Raw genomic sequence first — 16317 nt, 5'->3', positions numbered from 1 at the left:
AATAAAAAAAAATTACAAGTTCTCCTTGTGAACAGATCGCGAGCTCCTGTTTGCGTCGCTCGCTTTCGTGGGTTCTTTTGCCAATGCCGGGGTAATCCGTGGGCCACCGCGGCAATCTATGAATGCAGTCGGATCTTTACACTGGATTTGAACGGATATTATTCACGGAAGGGAGATAATAGCCCGGGAGGATTAGTTTCACTAAGGAAATAATACGCTCGAGATCTCGGGATCTAGACCAAGCTAGATCCGGAGTGTGATCTCGTGTAGATCAGATTCTGTTCTCCCCCTCTACTTGAACTCCTGCCTTTCGTGAACGTGGGATGGCTCGCCGAGGAATCAGATCTGGGATGTCAGTCTATCAAGTCTTCAAATACTTCTAGGCTACGATCTTTAATCGGCAGAGTTTCGGCTCTCAAAGTCAATCCTTTGAAAATGAAGCAAAAGGGCCTATTTATAGGCTACCTCACTGTTGCCGTTGGGCACAGTGCAGCCGGCCACCTGAGGTGGCTCGGCTCTGGGCCAGCCACCTCAAGGTGGCTCGCTCATGCCGAGCCACCCTGGGGTGTCGTGGCCACCGAAAGCCCACCTAGGGTGGCTCGGCTTGGCCGAAGCACCTTGAGTTGGCTCGTTTTCGGTCGAGCCCCTCCGGTAGGGTGTTTGGTTCTCTGTCGTTTTGCTGCCTGTATCCATTTTTCCGGGTTACGTCCGTGATTTGGTTTGATTCAGACTTTGACTTCGTTGACCTGATTTTGGCAGTTACTCGGATATCCTGATTTGGCTAGTAACTCCTACTTTTGATTCGGAGTTCCGAAACCGATCTTGATTCGGTCGTGAATTCATCCGAGTCGCTCTTGTTGGATGACTCTGCTGACTGCCCGACCGTTGGCTTGATTCCGCACGCGGAATGGTATGCATTCTGTTGCTTGCGGTGCGATTCATCGATCCGTCGCCTCGGTTGAGTTTGTTCGGTTATGTGCCGAGCTGTGTAAGGGACCTATAAGCAATTATTAGTATGCCTACTAGCAGGGAGTTCGAGACGAGAGAAAATTCAGATCTGAGATCTGTTGGCCTTCTTGTTTTGATGATGTTTAACAAACAATTTATTACTAATGTTGTTTGTCTAGTGTTTGTGCATTCCTATGTTTTGTAGACAAACAACGTTGTTGGAGGATGGATGGAATAGAGCTTCAACGATCATATCCAAAGGAGGTTGGCGGAATGTCGGTGAAGCCTTGCTATTCAAAGTTCAAGATCCAAGTTCAAGCTTCATCCGCGAGATTACCAAGTCAAGCTTATTGAAGATCAAGATCATTGCTTGGGTAATTTAGTTTAGGAATTTATATTATGTGTGTTAGTACTTTAAGCTCAATCATATACACACATACACGTTTTGGTTTTTGTATATATATAGTTATATATATACATATATGTTTTGGTTTGATAGTTTTCAAGTTTTACTATGAAACAAATGAATAGAATTGGAAAATACTATTTTGTTTCATGTTTATATGCCTATATATGATTTCCCCTTTAACAAGCTTATATTTAATGAAATCATATTTAGTGTTTTGAATATATTTGCATAGAATATGCAATTTTATGAAAATATTGTATTTCTAGGTTATAGACTTCATAACAACATGTTATATCTTTTATCAAGTCTATACAATCATTTCATAAGGTTTCAAAATGTTGTTTAAGTCAAAATATCAAAATATCAATTTTCAGGTTTTCATGTTTTGGACTATTTTGTAAAATGATGATATTTTTCATTTGGGAAGTCCTTTTTCGAAACCAGTCGTTGTAGCATGTTTATTATCATGTCTACAATCATTCCCCAAAGTTTTACATTTTTCTGAATTTATTTGATATTTTTAAACAGGGTTTTAAAATCAGCTCTAAAACCGATTTTTCTGGAATGTTAGTTTTCGGTCGACCGGTACGGTCGACCGGTCAATTGACCATTCGTCAGTATTTTTCCAGAGAGTCATCGGTCGACCGGTCCGGTCGACCGAGAGCTCAAATCGGTCGACCGACAGAATTTCCGGTCGACCGACGATGGTCCAGAAAGTTTTCTTCGTGTTTTTGCTCTCATCGGTCGACCGACGGAATTTTCGGTCGACCGACAATATAGCCGTTGCTTTTTAACGGCTCTTTCTCTGAGCTGTTTGCTGGGGTTTTTGGTCATTTTGTTTTGGGGGTTTTTGCTGAGATTTCTAGTGGGTATATATACCCCATTGCTGATGTCTTTTCAAGTGAGCCAAGAGAGTTTAAAAACAAGTTTAAGAGAGTTTTAATCAAGGGTTTATGTTTGGTTTAAGTGTGTTTATAAGCTTTTAAGCATTTGAGTGTTTTGGTTTTGTGAATCACTTCCACAAGAGCTTGAGGAGATCATCTATTGGTGTTTGAGCATCCAACTCTTCTCCTTCCACTCTTGATCTATTGAGAAGTTTTCTAAACTCAATCTAGCTTCATATTTTATATTGTTTGATTATCTTTTTATTAAGCTAGTGTTCATATTGAGTTTAGTTGATTTTATTATCTCTTTGTTCACACACAACCTATTGAGCTTATTGTATTTACATTCATAGTATAATTGGGTTGTGGGATTGTGTAACTTAGAGAGTGAGCTTATAATTTGTTCTCATTCATTGTAGAGAACAAATACTTTGTATTGAGCCTAATTGTGAGGATTCACTTGTAATACACTTGTACACCGAGAGAAGTGTGTGGTGAGAGACGGGGTCGAATCCAAGAGGAGTGGCGTCGGTTGACGTGCCTAGGGAGAGGTTGTAACCGAGCACTTGAGGAGGAGGACACGGGCTAGGACCAACACTTAGTGTGTGAGGTGTGATTGCATAGTGATTGTATTGTGAGGTGTAAACGTTGTTCGGGTGAACGTAGAAAACCCGGTTGTGATAGTGGAGATCTCCTCGAGGTGAGGAGCGGGGACGTAGGTCGTGGGGACCGAACCTCGTAAACATATCCTTTGTTTGTGTTTGCATTGGCGCACTTGTTTTCATGTTCATATCTTACATCGTCATTGTGTATTGCTTGTTGATCATTTTACCCTATCACATTTGTAGTTAAATTGTTTACCCCTTGTGTGAGTTGAGTTTATATATCCTTGCTCATATACTTGTAATATCTCATTGAAAGGATATATTCGTTTGTTCATATTGCTTATCCTAGCTTACATATCTTGTTGTATTTCATACTTGCTAGGATAACGTATTAATTAATTTTAATTGGCATTTAATCGGATTAGATTAGCATAAGACCCTAATCACCCCCCCTCTAGGGTCTAACAAAATCAAGACACAGAGCTTACCTCTACGTCCCAGATCGAAAACACAGAGCTCGTGGCCGCGTTCCAGGCTCAAAACGCAGATCTCACTGCTACGTTTGCAGACTCAAATGCAGAGCCAAATTCTACGATTAATTTCCCCTATGCACAATGGGCTTCTAGATTTAAACTATTTGTTGAATCTAGAAATATCGACTTATGGGAAGTTATTGATTGTGCTTATATTGTGCCCACTTTGGAGATATCCAAGTGGAGCAATCTAAACTATTTGTTGATTCTAGAAATATCGACTTATGGGAAGTTATTGATTGTGCTTATATTGTGCCCACTTTGGAGATATCCAAGTGGAGCAATCATGATAAGAAAATGTTTTCAATGAACAAGCTTTTGTTAGAATATTTGCTTAATGCTTTCGACTCATCCTTTTCTAACAAATTTGTTCATTTTGATAGTGCTTACAAACTTTGGGAATTTATTAAAGCACATCAAGGGGACTTGGAGGCAATCCGACAAGCTTTGGAGGATTCTTCTTCAAGTTCATGTGGAGCATCATGCACACGGCCACAAGAGGATAACTCTTGTGTAGTAAGCGATTCCGATTCCGATAATGATTTATCTATTGATGAACTCGCTTGTGCATATGAAAGATTATCTCATGCCTATACAAAATTACAAAATAACTTTATTGATCTTAAAAGCAAGCATGTAGAATTAAAATCCGATCATGAGTTGCTAGTGTCCAAATTTAATGTCATTGCAAAAGAAAATACTATGCTTAAAGAAAACAATGACTCATTAAATTTGGAAAATAAAAAATTGACCTCATCCTTTTCTAGCTTATCTCATGCTAAGAACAATGCCATATTAGAAGTAAAGAACATTAGAAATGAGTTTAATTCTTTTACAAATGATCATATATGTTCTACTTCTAATGCTAATGCATATGTACCTAATGATGAGTTGAATAATATTAAAAATAGAATATCATCTTTAGATTCAACTCTTAAATCATGCATTGTCAATAATAACAAGGTTATGGACATGTGTGCTAAATCTCATGCTAAAACATCTAAACATCCTATTCATCATGCACACGTGTATAGTAAAGTCTACAAATGCACAAATTGCGGTCGTAACCATCTTGCTAGATTTTGCTATGATGCACAAAAACCCTCTAAGGCTCATATTAATCCTTCTTGTGCATCTCATCAAGCTCCATCATCACATTTTTCACATACACATGCACATACTCATCATGTTCATCATAAGCATGCTCATGTGTTTAAATGTGATCATTGTGGTCGATTTGGTCATTTGGCCAAATTTTGTTTTGATTTAAAGAGAGTTTCACATTTGCAAAATAATTTTAAAAGATCATCCATGTTTGCAAATGTTTCTAATGTTTCTCGTGCACATGTTTATGGTCAACAAAATCAAATGGGCCTCTTTCATTGCACTAATTGCAATCGGAAAGGTCATTTACACAATTTTTGTTTTGACCGTGTTCGTGCACCATATGTGCCCAAGAGGGTTCATAACCCTAGGGCTTTGAGCTTGAATGATAGGGGTCATGTCCCTAAATCTTTTGGTACCAAGAGTTCTTGGGTACCAAAACAATTTTGAATTTTAAACCAAGAATTTGAGTATTTTTATTTTTCCTTGTCTTGGTTTTGAAAATTATGTTTTAAGATCTTTTGGTTATGAAAACAAATTTTCTTAAACCAAGAATTTTAGAATTTTTATTTTCTTTTTCTTGGTGTTGAAAAATGTGTTTTAAACTTTTATGAAAACAATTTCTTTTATTGGTCAAATTCCTTTGTTTTCATAATTCCTAGTTTTGATTTTGATGAGAGGTTTGTAATTATATAACCCTCCGGGTTTATTGGGTGTTTATTCCCAAATCATGTTTACCGGATGCTAGAATGATTATATGGGTTAGAACAAGCTTAAGAGCTTGATATATTGTTGCCTCTCTTGAAATTCTTTTGTCAAATATTTTGTTTTGATTTGTTGCTTTTGAATTCATTATAATTCACCTATATGATGATTTTTATGTGTTTGTGCTAATGGATCATCTATTCGTGCTTTATAATGTATTCTATGAGTGGTTTGATCAAGTTATGTAAAGAAAAATTTTCTTTATTGATCAAACATTGTTTTTGACTCAAATCTTGATTTATGATTTCATTTGAGTGATTTGTTTTCACTTGAAAACTTTTTTCATGATTCTCATGTTCCTCTTCCTTTGATTTCATAAATCTATTCTTTTATATGGTTTTTATATTTTTTGTGTTAATGAGACACTATTTTCATATTGACACATTTATATGTGTTCTCATTATCTTCATGTATGTGAGTAAATTTTTAGCATATTCATGTATGCTTGCTCACATATGTTTTGCCATGATCTTCATCGCATATATTCTATATGGCCTTTTGATAGGGGGAGCAATATCTTCTTTTTCGTAAATTGTTTGTCTTCATCAAAAAGGGGAAGATTGTTGGTCTTCTTTTTTGATGATGTTTTAACAAACAATTTTATAACTACATTGTTGTTTGTCTAGTGCTTTTGTTATCTATCTCATTGTAGACAACCAATTGTTGGAGGATGGATGGAATTGGCTTATACGAATCATATCCAAAGGAGGTTTGGCGACATGTCGGGTGAAGCCTTTGCTATTCAAAGTTCAGATCAAGTTAAAGCTTCATCCGAGAGGATTACCTGAAGACTTATTGAGATCCAAGATTGCTTTTGGGTAATTTAGTTTACGGGTTTATATTATGTGTGTTATAACTCTAAGCTCAATATATATTTACACACACATTTATTGGTTCTTCGTATATTATTATGATATATATATAGTATATATATAAAAAGTCATATATTATAACTATAATATATAATATATAAGTTTTGTTCGCATATTATATAGTTAATAATCATACATATGTAGTTTTTATTTTATTGAAATTCATTCATATTTTCTATTATGTTTTTGAAAAATTGCATAGGAATAGCAATTTTGTGAAAATTGTATTCTTAGTTTATAGATTCAATATCGTTGATTACTATTTACTATGTCTACAAAAACATTTCACAAGTTTCAAAAGTTGGTTTAAGTCAAAATATCAAATATCAATTTTCATTATTTTCATGTTTTTGAACATATTTGCAAATGATGATATTTTTCATTTGGGAAGTCCTTTTTCGATTTTTTTTTGTTTCGAAACCAGTAGTTGTAGCATGTTTATTATCATGTTACAACCTTTCCCAAAGTTATACATTTTTTTTGGAATTTATTTGATATTTTAAAACAGCATTTAAAATCAGCAAAACTGTTTTCTTCAGAAGTGTCAGATTTCAGGTCGCCGTACCGGTCGATCCGACCTTGAGGTCAAAAGTTCACTGGCTGACAGATAGCTGTTTCGTCGACCGGTCCGGTCGACCGGATGAAATTTATCGGTCCCGACGAATTTTCCCGGTGACGCTCGACGTGTCTCTCAGCTTCCAACGGCTAGTTTTTGACCGTTTGCTGGGGGCTGTTTTGTCTTTCTGCTTGGGTTTTTGGGCTGAGTTCGTGAGAGGTATAAATACCCCATTGCCTTCCAATTCAAAGTTAATCCAAGAGAGTTTTAAAAACAAGTTTAAGAAAGTTTTAATCAAGGGTTTATGTTTGGTTTAAGTGTGTTTATAAGCTTTTAAGCATTTGAGTGTTTTGGTTTTGTGAATCACTTCCACAAGAGCTTGAGGAGATCATCTATTGGTGTTTGAGCATCCAACTCTTCTCCTTCCACTCTTGATCTATTGAGAAGTTTTCTAAACTCAATCTAGCTTCATATTTTATATTGTTTGATTATCTTTTTATTAAGCTAGTGTTCATATTGAGTTTAGTTGATTTTATTATCTCTTTGTTCACACACAACCTATTGAGCTTATTGTATTTACATTCATAGTATAATTGGGTTGTGAGATTGTGTATCTTAGAGAGTGAGCTTACAATTCGTTCTCATCCATTGTAGAGAACAAACACTTTGTATTGAGCCTTAATTGTGAGGATACACTTTGTAATACACTTGTACACCAAGAGAGAAGTGTGTGGCGAGAGTCGGGGATCGTCCCAAGAGGAGTGGGGTAGGTGACGAGAGGTTGTAATTCCTAACACTTGAGGGAGACACGTCTAGTTCCAACACTTAGTGGGTGTAGAGTGTGATTGCAAGAGTGTTGATTGTAAAGTTTTCGGTTAGCTAGAAAACCGAGTGTGAGGTGTAAACGTTATTCGGGTGAACGTAGAAAACCCGGTTGTGATAGTGGAGATCTCCTCGAGGTGAGGAGCGGGGACGTAGGTCGTGGGGACCGAACCTCGTAAACATATCCTTTGTTTGTGTTTGCATTGGCGCACTTGTTTTCATGTTCATATCTTACATCGTCATTGTGTATTGCTTGTTGATCATTTTACCCTATCACATTTGTAGTTAAATTGTTTACCCCTTGTGTGAGTTGAGTTTATATATCCTTGCTCATATACTTGTAATATCTCATTGAAAGGATATATTCGTTTGTTCATATTACTTATCCTAGCTTACATATCTTGTTGTATTTCATACTTGCTAGGATAACGTATTAATTAATTTTGATTGGCATTTAATCGGATTAGATTAGCATAAGACCCTAATCACCCCCCCTCTAGGGTCTAACAAGATCTACACGAAGTAATACTCCGGATCAAAGCTTGGCCTTTGATCCCGAGAACTAAAGGCTATTATTTCCTTGATGAAATAGTACCCCCCGGCTGTTATTTCCTTAGTGAGATAACACCCGTTAAATCGTGTAGATCCGACCGGATCTAGATCGCGCGGTGGTCCACGGATTAACCCCGGCGTTGGCAAAGAACCCACTAAAGCGAGTGACCGCAAAACAGGAGCTCGTGATTTGTTCGACAAATAAGGAAAGAATTGTAGTTTTCTTATTTTTTTCTTTGATTTTGTTGTAACCGGATCTTATAAAAAGACCGGATCTTTGTAACCGATAAACTGTTAACAAAGGAATCAATGGAATCAGTAAAGAAAACAATTTTTCCCGCGAACAACACCATACAATATCGGTTTTCAATGCTAACTGATCAACGTTCACAATCACTCACAATGTAACTACACAAATTACTATCTCAAGTGTTGGCCTCTCACGTGTCTCCCTCAAGTGTTCAGAAATTATGACCTACCTCTAGGCTTTACCACCGACTCCACTTATCTTAGGACCGACCACGTCTCTCACCTCTACACTCCTCTGGGTGTATTTATGCAATTCAAAGTGAATCCTCGCAATTAAGCTCTCAATACAAATAAATTATTCTCTACAATGGATCAGAACACAATGTAGGCTCACTCTCTAAGTCACAAACCCACAATCCCAAATTATACTATGTATGAAAATACTAAAAGCTCAATGTAGGTGTGTGTAATAAGAGATAAAACAAATATAAACTCAATTTAAATCTAGCTTATGGCAATTAAGATCAAACATATAAATTGCTAGAATTGAGTTTAAGAAAAACTTCTCTATGATGACAAGAGAGAGAGAGAGAGAGAGAGAGAGAGAGAGAGAGAGAGAGAGAGAGATGAATTGAAGCTCAAACACTAAAGGATGATCTCTTCTAGCTCTTGTGAAAATTTCTTTACAAACTTGAAACTTGTAAACATACTAAACAAACTTAAACACACTTTAAAACTTGTTTAAAACTTTTCTTCTTGGTAGCTCAAAATATTTATGGAAAAGGGGTATATATAGGATGAAAACCAAAGCCCAAAAACCAAGAAAACCTAGCAAAAAGACAAAAAAATAGAAAGCTAGAAAAACTAGCCGTTACAGCATCAATCGCCTGATGAGCTGACCATTATAGGCAGCTTATAGCTCATCAGTTGACTGATAGATCTCGTCAGTCGACTGATGACATCAGTCGACTGATTAGTCGACCGAATAAAAAACAAAAACTTTTTACAATTCCAAGCGATTTCTTCAGTCGACTGATAACAAGTTATCAACCTGATTAAAATAGTAAATCTGATTTTTGAGGTGCTTTTAAAAATAGCAAATAAATTTTAAAAAATATAAAACTTTGGGGAATGCTTATAAACATGATAATACACATGTTACAAAAAGTATTTTTGGAATTGTACTTCACATTTGTAAAATCTCATCATTTTTTAAAACTAGTCCAAAACATGAAAATGAACATACTTGAAATTTGACATTTTGACTAAACCATGTTTTGAAACTTTACAAAATGATTTTATAGACTTAATAAAAGATGTATATCATGATTGTTAAGTCCAGAAACAAATAACTTAATATTATACAAAAATTCAAACAACAAATATGATTTCATTAAATTTAAACTTGTTAAAGATAAAATCATATATGTGCATATACAAACATGAAACAAAAATGTATTTTCCAATTTTATTCAATTGTTTCATATTTAAACTTGAAAACCAAAAACCAAAATGTGTATATATATATATATATATATATATATATATATATATATATATATATATATATAAGAAACCAAAACTTGTATGTGTGTATATGATTGAGCTTAAAGTATTAAATACACATAATATAACACCTAAATTAATTTTACCCAAGCTTGATAGATCTTCATTGAGCTCTTCTTGGTAAACCTGCGGATGAAGCTTGGTCTTGAATCTTTAACTTGAATCACATTGCTTCACTCTACTATTCTGCCAACCTCCATTAAATATGATTGTAAAAGCTCGATTTCATCCAACCTCTAACATGGTTATTTGTGTAGATTATCTAACAAAACAAATGCAAATACTCGACACACGTTGTTAGGAATTGTTTATAATCATCAAAATAAGATTACGGAGTAGGCTCATAAACATGAGGCAAACAGAATCAACTAGTTGAGTTATTGATTCATCAATTGGTTGACTCAAACCTTCCAACAACAACACATCACAGACTTCCATAATAACTTCTGCAGGTTCATCAATGGCATGATCAACAAAGATTTCAATTGCCTTTACCCTTTCTGCATGCACTAACATTTCAATTAAGGATTTTTCATCGTTTAGAGACCTCAATATACCATTTCCAACTCCTACACCAGGAACACAGTAGAACAGGCATTTGATATTGTTATACCCAATTGTTTTAACCACATCCATCAGTATTTCTATATCCAGATCACCTTTGTCCATAAATATGACATCAAATCTACCACCAACATAATCTTCAACCCAGCCAAGTGGGAAATTGCCTCAATGTCTGATTTTAACCAAGATTTGGACACCCATCTACAATATCACAATAAAAAACCCTAATTTCAACCATGCATTTCAACCCATCAAATCTACCCTAATTAGTTTCAAAGATATAAAATTTGCACTCATCTTTTCCACTACGCCAAAGACGATAATGGAGATGAAAGCTATTCACTTCGATCGTCTGTAAAATTGGGGAAGTTGACAGCTATGGGGTTTAGGGGAAGAGAAGGGAATCAGAGAATGAGAGGGATTATTTTTTCTGGAGTTTTCTACAGAAGCCCATCGATTCCTTCCCGCTTAATACCGTCACGTCTGAGTCCACGCTGGAGTCCACATCGGAGTCACGTGATCTGTCACGTAAGAAAAATGGCTAGAAAAAAATTAATTCGGCCAAACTTAGGGAGTATATAACGCCGGAGTCTACATAATATACCAATTTGACAAAAGTTAAAAATTTTATATCATTCTATCGCATGGTGTCTACAAAATATACCAATCTAGCTATTTTGCCCAACAGTTTATATAGAAAATGCCCTCACGTCTTCCGGTCAAAGACGACGAAATACGCCAGGGCCAAGTGTAGAACAGTAACATGCAAAAAGGCCCCCAACATTCTCCAAAACTCGCGAAACCTCGCATCAGAAAAGGTTCTGCAAGGACTCAGGGCGTTGAGGAAAGAGGACTTCAAAGCAAAATTCCCTCAAGAGACAAGTAAACGGCGTGAAAGGTTGACGGTGACATTGCCGTCCACATGTACCAAAAGAGAGGGGGTATTATCGTCATTCCCTAATGCCAGTGGGGTTTATCAGTGTTTTTATTCCTTGTACTTCAACGCCCGTGATTTTTTTTTAATTTTCCTTTCTCTTTTTTCTTCCATATATTCTCAAAAAATAAAGAAAGAAACTAAAGAAATTAGGGTTTCTACTTAATCTCTATCCCTAAAATTCCGAAATCTTATCCTTTAATCGCGAGAGGAATTCCATTCGTTCGAATTCACTGTCCATGCGTCGCGAAATCTGCGATATTAAATGCTCCAATTTTGATTATATTCGCGAGCATTACTGCGATTACGTCGCGATTAAGGTTTTCTAGGAAAAGATTTCGATGTTTCTTGTTATTTATGGGTGAGTTGGAGCTGTTAAGGTTGTATCGCGCTGCCAGAGGTTTTATAAGTTGAAAGGTTTGAGCTTTTTGTGGGTTCTCTTCGCTTTAATTGTTGGAGAAGGGTGATAATCTGGTGGATTTGAAGGACTACTTCTTTGAGCTTTTTCTCGTGATTTTCGTTGAGAAACAGAGGCATTGTTGAATATTGAAGTAAAACACAACGTCTTTTGGGAGGTATAGCTATAGAATATTTCCAGGTATTTTTTCGAGAAATGTCAGATTCCTCTCTCATTTTCCAGTGTTTGTATGGTAGTTTTTGCTGAATGTGACTTAAGTGGAAACCCCATTACTTAAAATTTCTCTGAAGAACCCCAAAGCCCCAAGCATGCTATATAGCTTTTGGTATCAACAGTTAAATAGATCCCTTTGTTGATTTCACAAGTGAACAAAGCGATCTTACCATTGAGATTATACTTCCCGCTAAATCTCTTCTGACCATCAATGGAGTACATTTGGCGAAACCATCATGTCTTAATTCTTGTCACCTTGATCACAATTATTTCTGCATGTCAACAAGGTAAATCCCAATCTCGCAATCCTTCCACCACTTCCTCAAGAGAATTGGATTCACTCCTTCAAGACTATGCATACCGAGCATTCAATCATCCCCACACTGGCACAATCTATGATGCTAATGTACCTTCAAACCTCACAGGCATTAAGCTTGCCGTTATTAGGCTGAGAAGTGGGAGTTTAAGAACAAGAGGAGTTGCGAGTTACAAGGAGTTTCAAATGCCCATGGGAGTTATCGTTCAACCTTATGTAACTAGGCTTGCCTTTGTGTATCAAAACTTGGGAAATTGGTCATCCTTCTACTATCCTTTACCTGGCTTCACATACCTCACTCCGGTCATCGGTCTGCTTGCTTATAAAGCTTCGGATCTTACGGCTACCAACTTGGATGAGCTTGATGTTGTAGCTTCAGAATCACCTATTACTGTCAAATTCACGGATGTGAGACCGGTTCCTAGTGGGCTAACTGCTCAGTGTGTTTGGTTTGATTTGGATGGATTGCCAGAGTTCAGAGACTTGGTATCTTCTGATATATGTTCCACATATAGGCAAGGTCACTTCTCCATAGTCGTGAATGTCACTGGGTTAGCTCCTCCTCCAAGCCCTGGTCCTGTTCCAACTCCTAGTGGTAAAAAGACCCATAAGTCAAGGGTGTGGAAGATTGTGGTCTCTGCAGTTGGTGGATTCATCGGTTTGGTTCTTTTGGGTTTGCTTCTGGTTTGGATACGAAGGTATACTATGAACACGAAGGTGACCGAGATGGAGAGAAGGGCAGAGGTGGGCGAGTCATTGCAAATGGCTCGTGTTGGGGCAAGTCAGGCACCGGTTGCTGCAGGCACACGAACTCAACCGGTTCTTGAAAATGAATATGTTGCTTAAATTGGTCTTTTTCTCAAAATTGAATGACATGGGGAGCAAAGATTTGGCGGAAGACTTAATTCAACTGTTTGATATGTACAGCTTCAATTGGTTTATAGCTTTGTTCCTTCAGCAATGATTGGGTTTAGGGTTTGTGATGGTTTTCTTTTGGTTTTGGTAAATCACACATTTGTTTTTTTAGGACGTTGAATTTTGGTGTTTAGATGGTTGATACGGGCAAATTCTGCAAGAATTTTGACTGGAGATGTTTCAACTGTTTCAATCATTTTTTTTTTGCAAAGATGATGTATGTGATTGAATTTTGGCAAATAAAGCTGAGGGTTTTATTGGATTTCATTCTCTTGAATTCCTCTATAGTATCTCCGCTTCTTTTGATTCTGCACGGAAATTATCTTCTTTTCTTCAGTGATTTCTGTTGCTACTTTTTAGGACCAAAGGAAAATGAGTGCTAACAGCAGATAGAGATGATAATTCAAAATGCATTAGGCGCTATTGTGGTTGTTGATGGCTTGGTCTCATACTCTCACTACAAATGTCTGTGGTTAGAAAAAGATTGTGTTAGCTTCCGGTCTTAAGTTCTTTTCAGTCATAACTACAGAAAGCCAGACGTAACGAGGATATATATACTTCCATACCTAAAGTCATTAAATTTTCTTAGCACTTAACCATGAGAACAATATTAACTTGTATTGGTAACTCTTGTGTCCCGTACGATTGAGTAATCATGAGAGAAAATAATAATAATAATAATAAACTTGTCTCTCGTTGATAATGAGCTCGGTTATGCAATGCCCCCAAAAACATCATCAAATTCCTACTTTGTTGCCGATGACTACATTGCCTGCCACGAGGCAGGACTCGAACTTAAAACATCAGTAATTCTCTTTTGACTCTAAATTTGCTTTAAATTTGTGGTATGTGAATTGGGATTCCTAATGATTCCATGTCAAAAACATCTACCACTAGTTCAAAATTATGAAGTTTTGCTAAGGATTGAGGGTTATAATTTTATACTTTAACATCTATAAGACCCCAAAATCTCTCTCTAATTTGCTCCTCTTCTAATTAGCTTAAATAGACAGTTTTTACATTTCATATTTTTGGGGGTAATAAAGATAACTGAGTTAGCTAAACTAGCTTGGCAACTATTAAAATAGCAACTATATTCTCAGCATATTAAAGAATGAGGACAATAATAAGAGGTTCAATGAAGAATAATGGCATAATGAGATGCAATCCATCAGCTATATAATCGTTCGTGTACTACTATATAATCGTTCATGTACTGCCAGAAGCTGAAAGGGCAAAAGTAAAGAAAAACCAATATTTAGCCTTAATTCTTCTTGCCCTTGTCATTACATTAACAGGCAAGATTTGGTACCAATAAAGCTAGCATTAGACATTGGCACATTAAATTACACCATTGAATGATACTAGGTTAGGCCTGCAAGGTGGTAGTTTCTCATTATTATTCATATATTTTCTCTGCATTCAGAATGAATTCTTGAGGAATTTTTAATGGACTGGAGAACCTACGGAATTTCATCCAAGATATGCTATAATTTGGGTTTATAATATAGAAAATCTAGGGTCATCTACGGTTCATTGAAATTTTATCTGCTAACAAATTTTGTTTAAATACAAACACCAATTTTAGCCAACTTGTGGTTGACCTGTATCCAACTCACGAAGGAAAAGGGAACCAACGTTGTAGGATAGGATAGGCCTGCAATCTGCGAGTGTGGCTGGTCAGAAAATTATGTATAGCTGGGTTTGATAAAGTGGTCCCATTAAATTGATTAAAAAGAAAGCACGTTGTTTAGAGAGTAAGTTTAACTTAGCACAGATTTTTACTACTTGCTACATGATTTAAAATTCCCAAGGAATTTTTGTTTCTAGATAACTTGTGTTTATTACTTCACTTAAAGACAACATACAAAATTTCAATTTATAGATTTAGATTTAAATCTAGATTTTTAGGATTCATTTCTTAAAAATAATCAATAGTAGTCACTTCTTGAATAAGAGAGTGCTAACTATAGTTGCGAGTGCACTGCACTCGCGTTGTAGCATGGACATGTGTCCATACATGTCCCTATATGAGGCACATGTCCCAGCCACAGCACGAGTGCACCCACAGCACGAGTGCGGTGCACTCGTGATTGTGGCTAGCATTTTTCCTTGAATAAATAAGGGTGCAAGTCGCCTTACTTTAATACGAGTAGCTAAAAAATTTTCAAAAAAGCTTCAAAGAACAAATAAAAGTTGTAATCAAGAAATAACTAATCATTGAGAAGATGGTGCTAGAATAGCAATAATATGTGCATGAACTTTCAATACATTTTATGTAATATTCTTGAATATTAATAAAGATTTTATTGTTGCACATATAGTTTGGATATCGTTTATATAATTGTTATATATCCTTAAAAATTATTTCGTTAGATCATGCACTATGATTGTCGCTTGCTTGGAGATGTGATCTAACTTAGAGATTTTTTAAACTTGTGGTTAACCTATAACTAGTAAAAAATAACTTAGTTATAACATGTTATTATATTATACATGACACTAACATATAAGCACATATTGTTACGTGTGCACTAGACCGTACTTGAATTCTCTTGAAGAAGTCAACTAGGAGATGGAGAATTCAGATTGTTACATGGTCCCTTTGACTTGATGCTATTATCATTTTCGATTTAATAATTTAGTATGCTTTGATGAGTTAATTTGTTACGCATTTCCATGAACTTATTAAATCCCGCCAACGAGTGGTTTTGGAAAATATTTTTTTGTAAATTTATTTTCTTATAAAATAAAATATTTTGATATTTTAAAATATTTTTTATTTATGTTTATGGGGATTGTAATTTAGGCATGAGCAAATAGATGAAATGTCCTGCTAAAAAAGAGTTACCTAAAATAAATAATATTAGAGGGGACTTATTGTAAGATATTATTTTTAAATAATTAATCTTATATTATGGAAGAGGATTTATGAACAGTTGGTCGGATAGGGATTGATTATTAAATTAAAATTATTAATTTAGTTAATAATTGGTTTTCGATATAGAACTCAATTGGTCTCACTAATTGTAGGCGTATAAAACTGCCTATAGGTCCCTTAACACAGCTCGACAACGCCGATTCGACGAACC

General features: G+C 35.8%; 1 protein-coding gene across 1 annotated transcript; it reads left to right on the top strand.

The window, feature by feature from the left end:
• LOC109831589 lies at positions 11453–13492 on the top strand. The gene has a single exon (XM_020398936.1). The coding sequence runs from the start codon at positions 12206–12208 to the stop codon at positions 13154–13156; it is 951 nt and encodes a 316-aa protein (XP_020254525.1). The 5' UTR covers positions 11453–12205; the 3' UTR covers positions 13157–13492.

This window comes from Asparagus officinalis, chromosome 2 (assembly GCF_001876935.1).
Source record: "Asparagus officinalis chromosome 2, Aspof.V1, whole genome shotgun sequence".
NCBI lineage: Eukaryota > Viridiplantae > Streptophyta > Magnoliopsida > Asparagales > Asparagaceae > Asparagus > Asparagus officinalis.
This window is presented reverse-complemented; position numbering and strand designations above follow the sequence as displayed.

Bases quoted from the DNA above. Each gene is read 5' to 3' on its own strand.
- LOC109831589 (XM_020398936.1), top strand. From the start codon at position 12,206: ATGGAGTACATTTGGCGAAACCATCATGTCTTAATTCTTGTCACCTTG.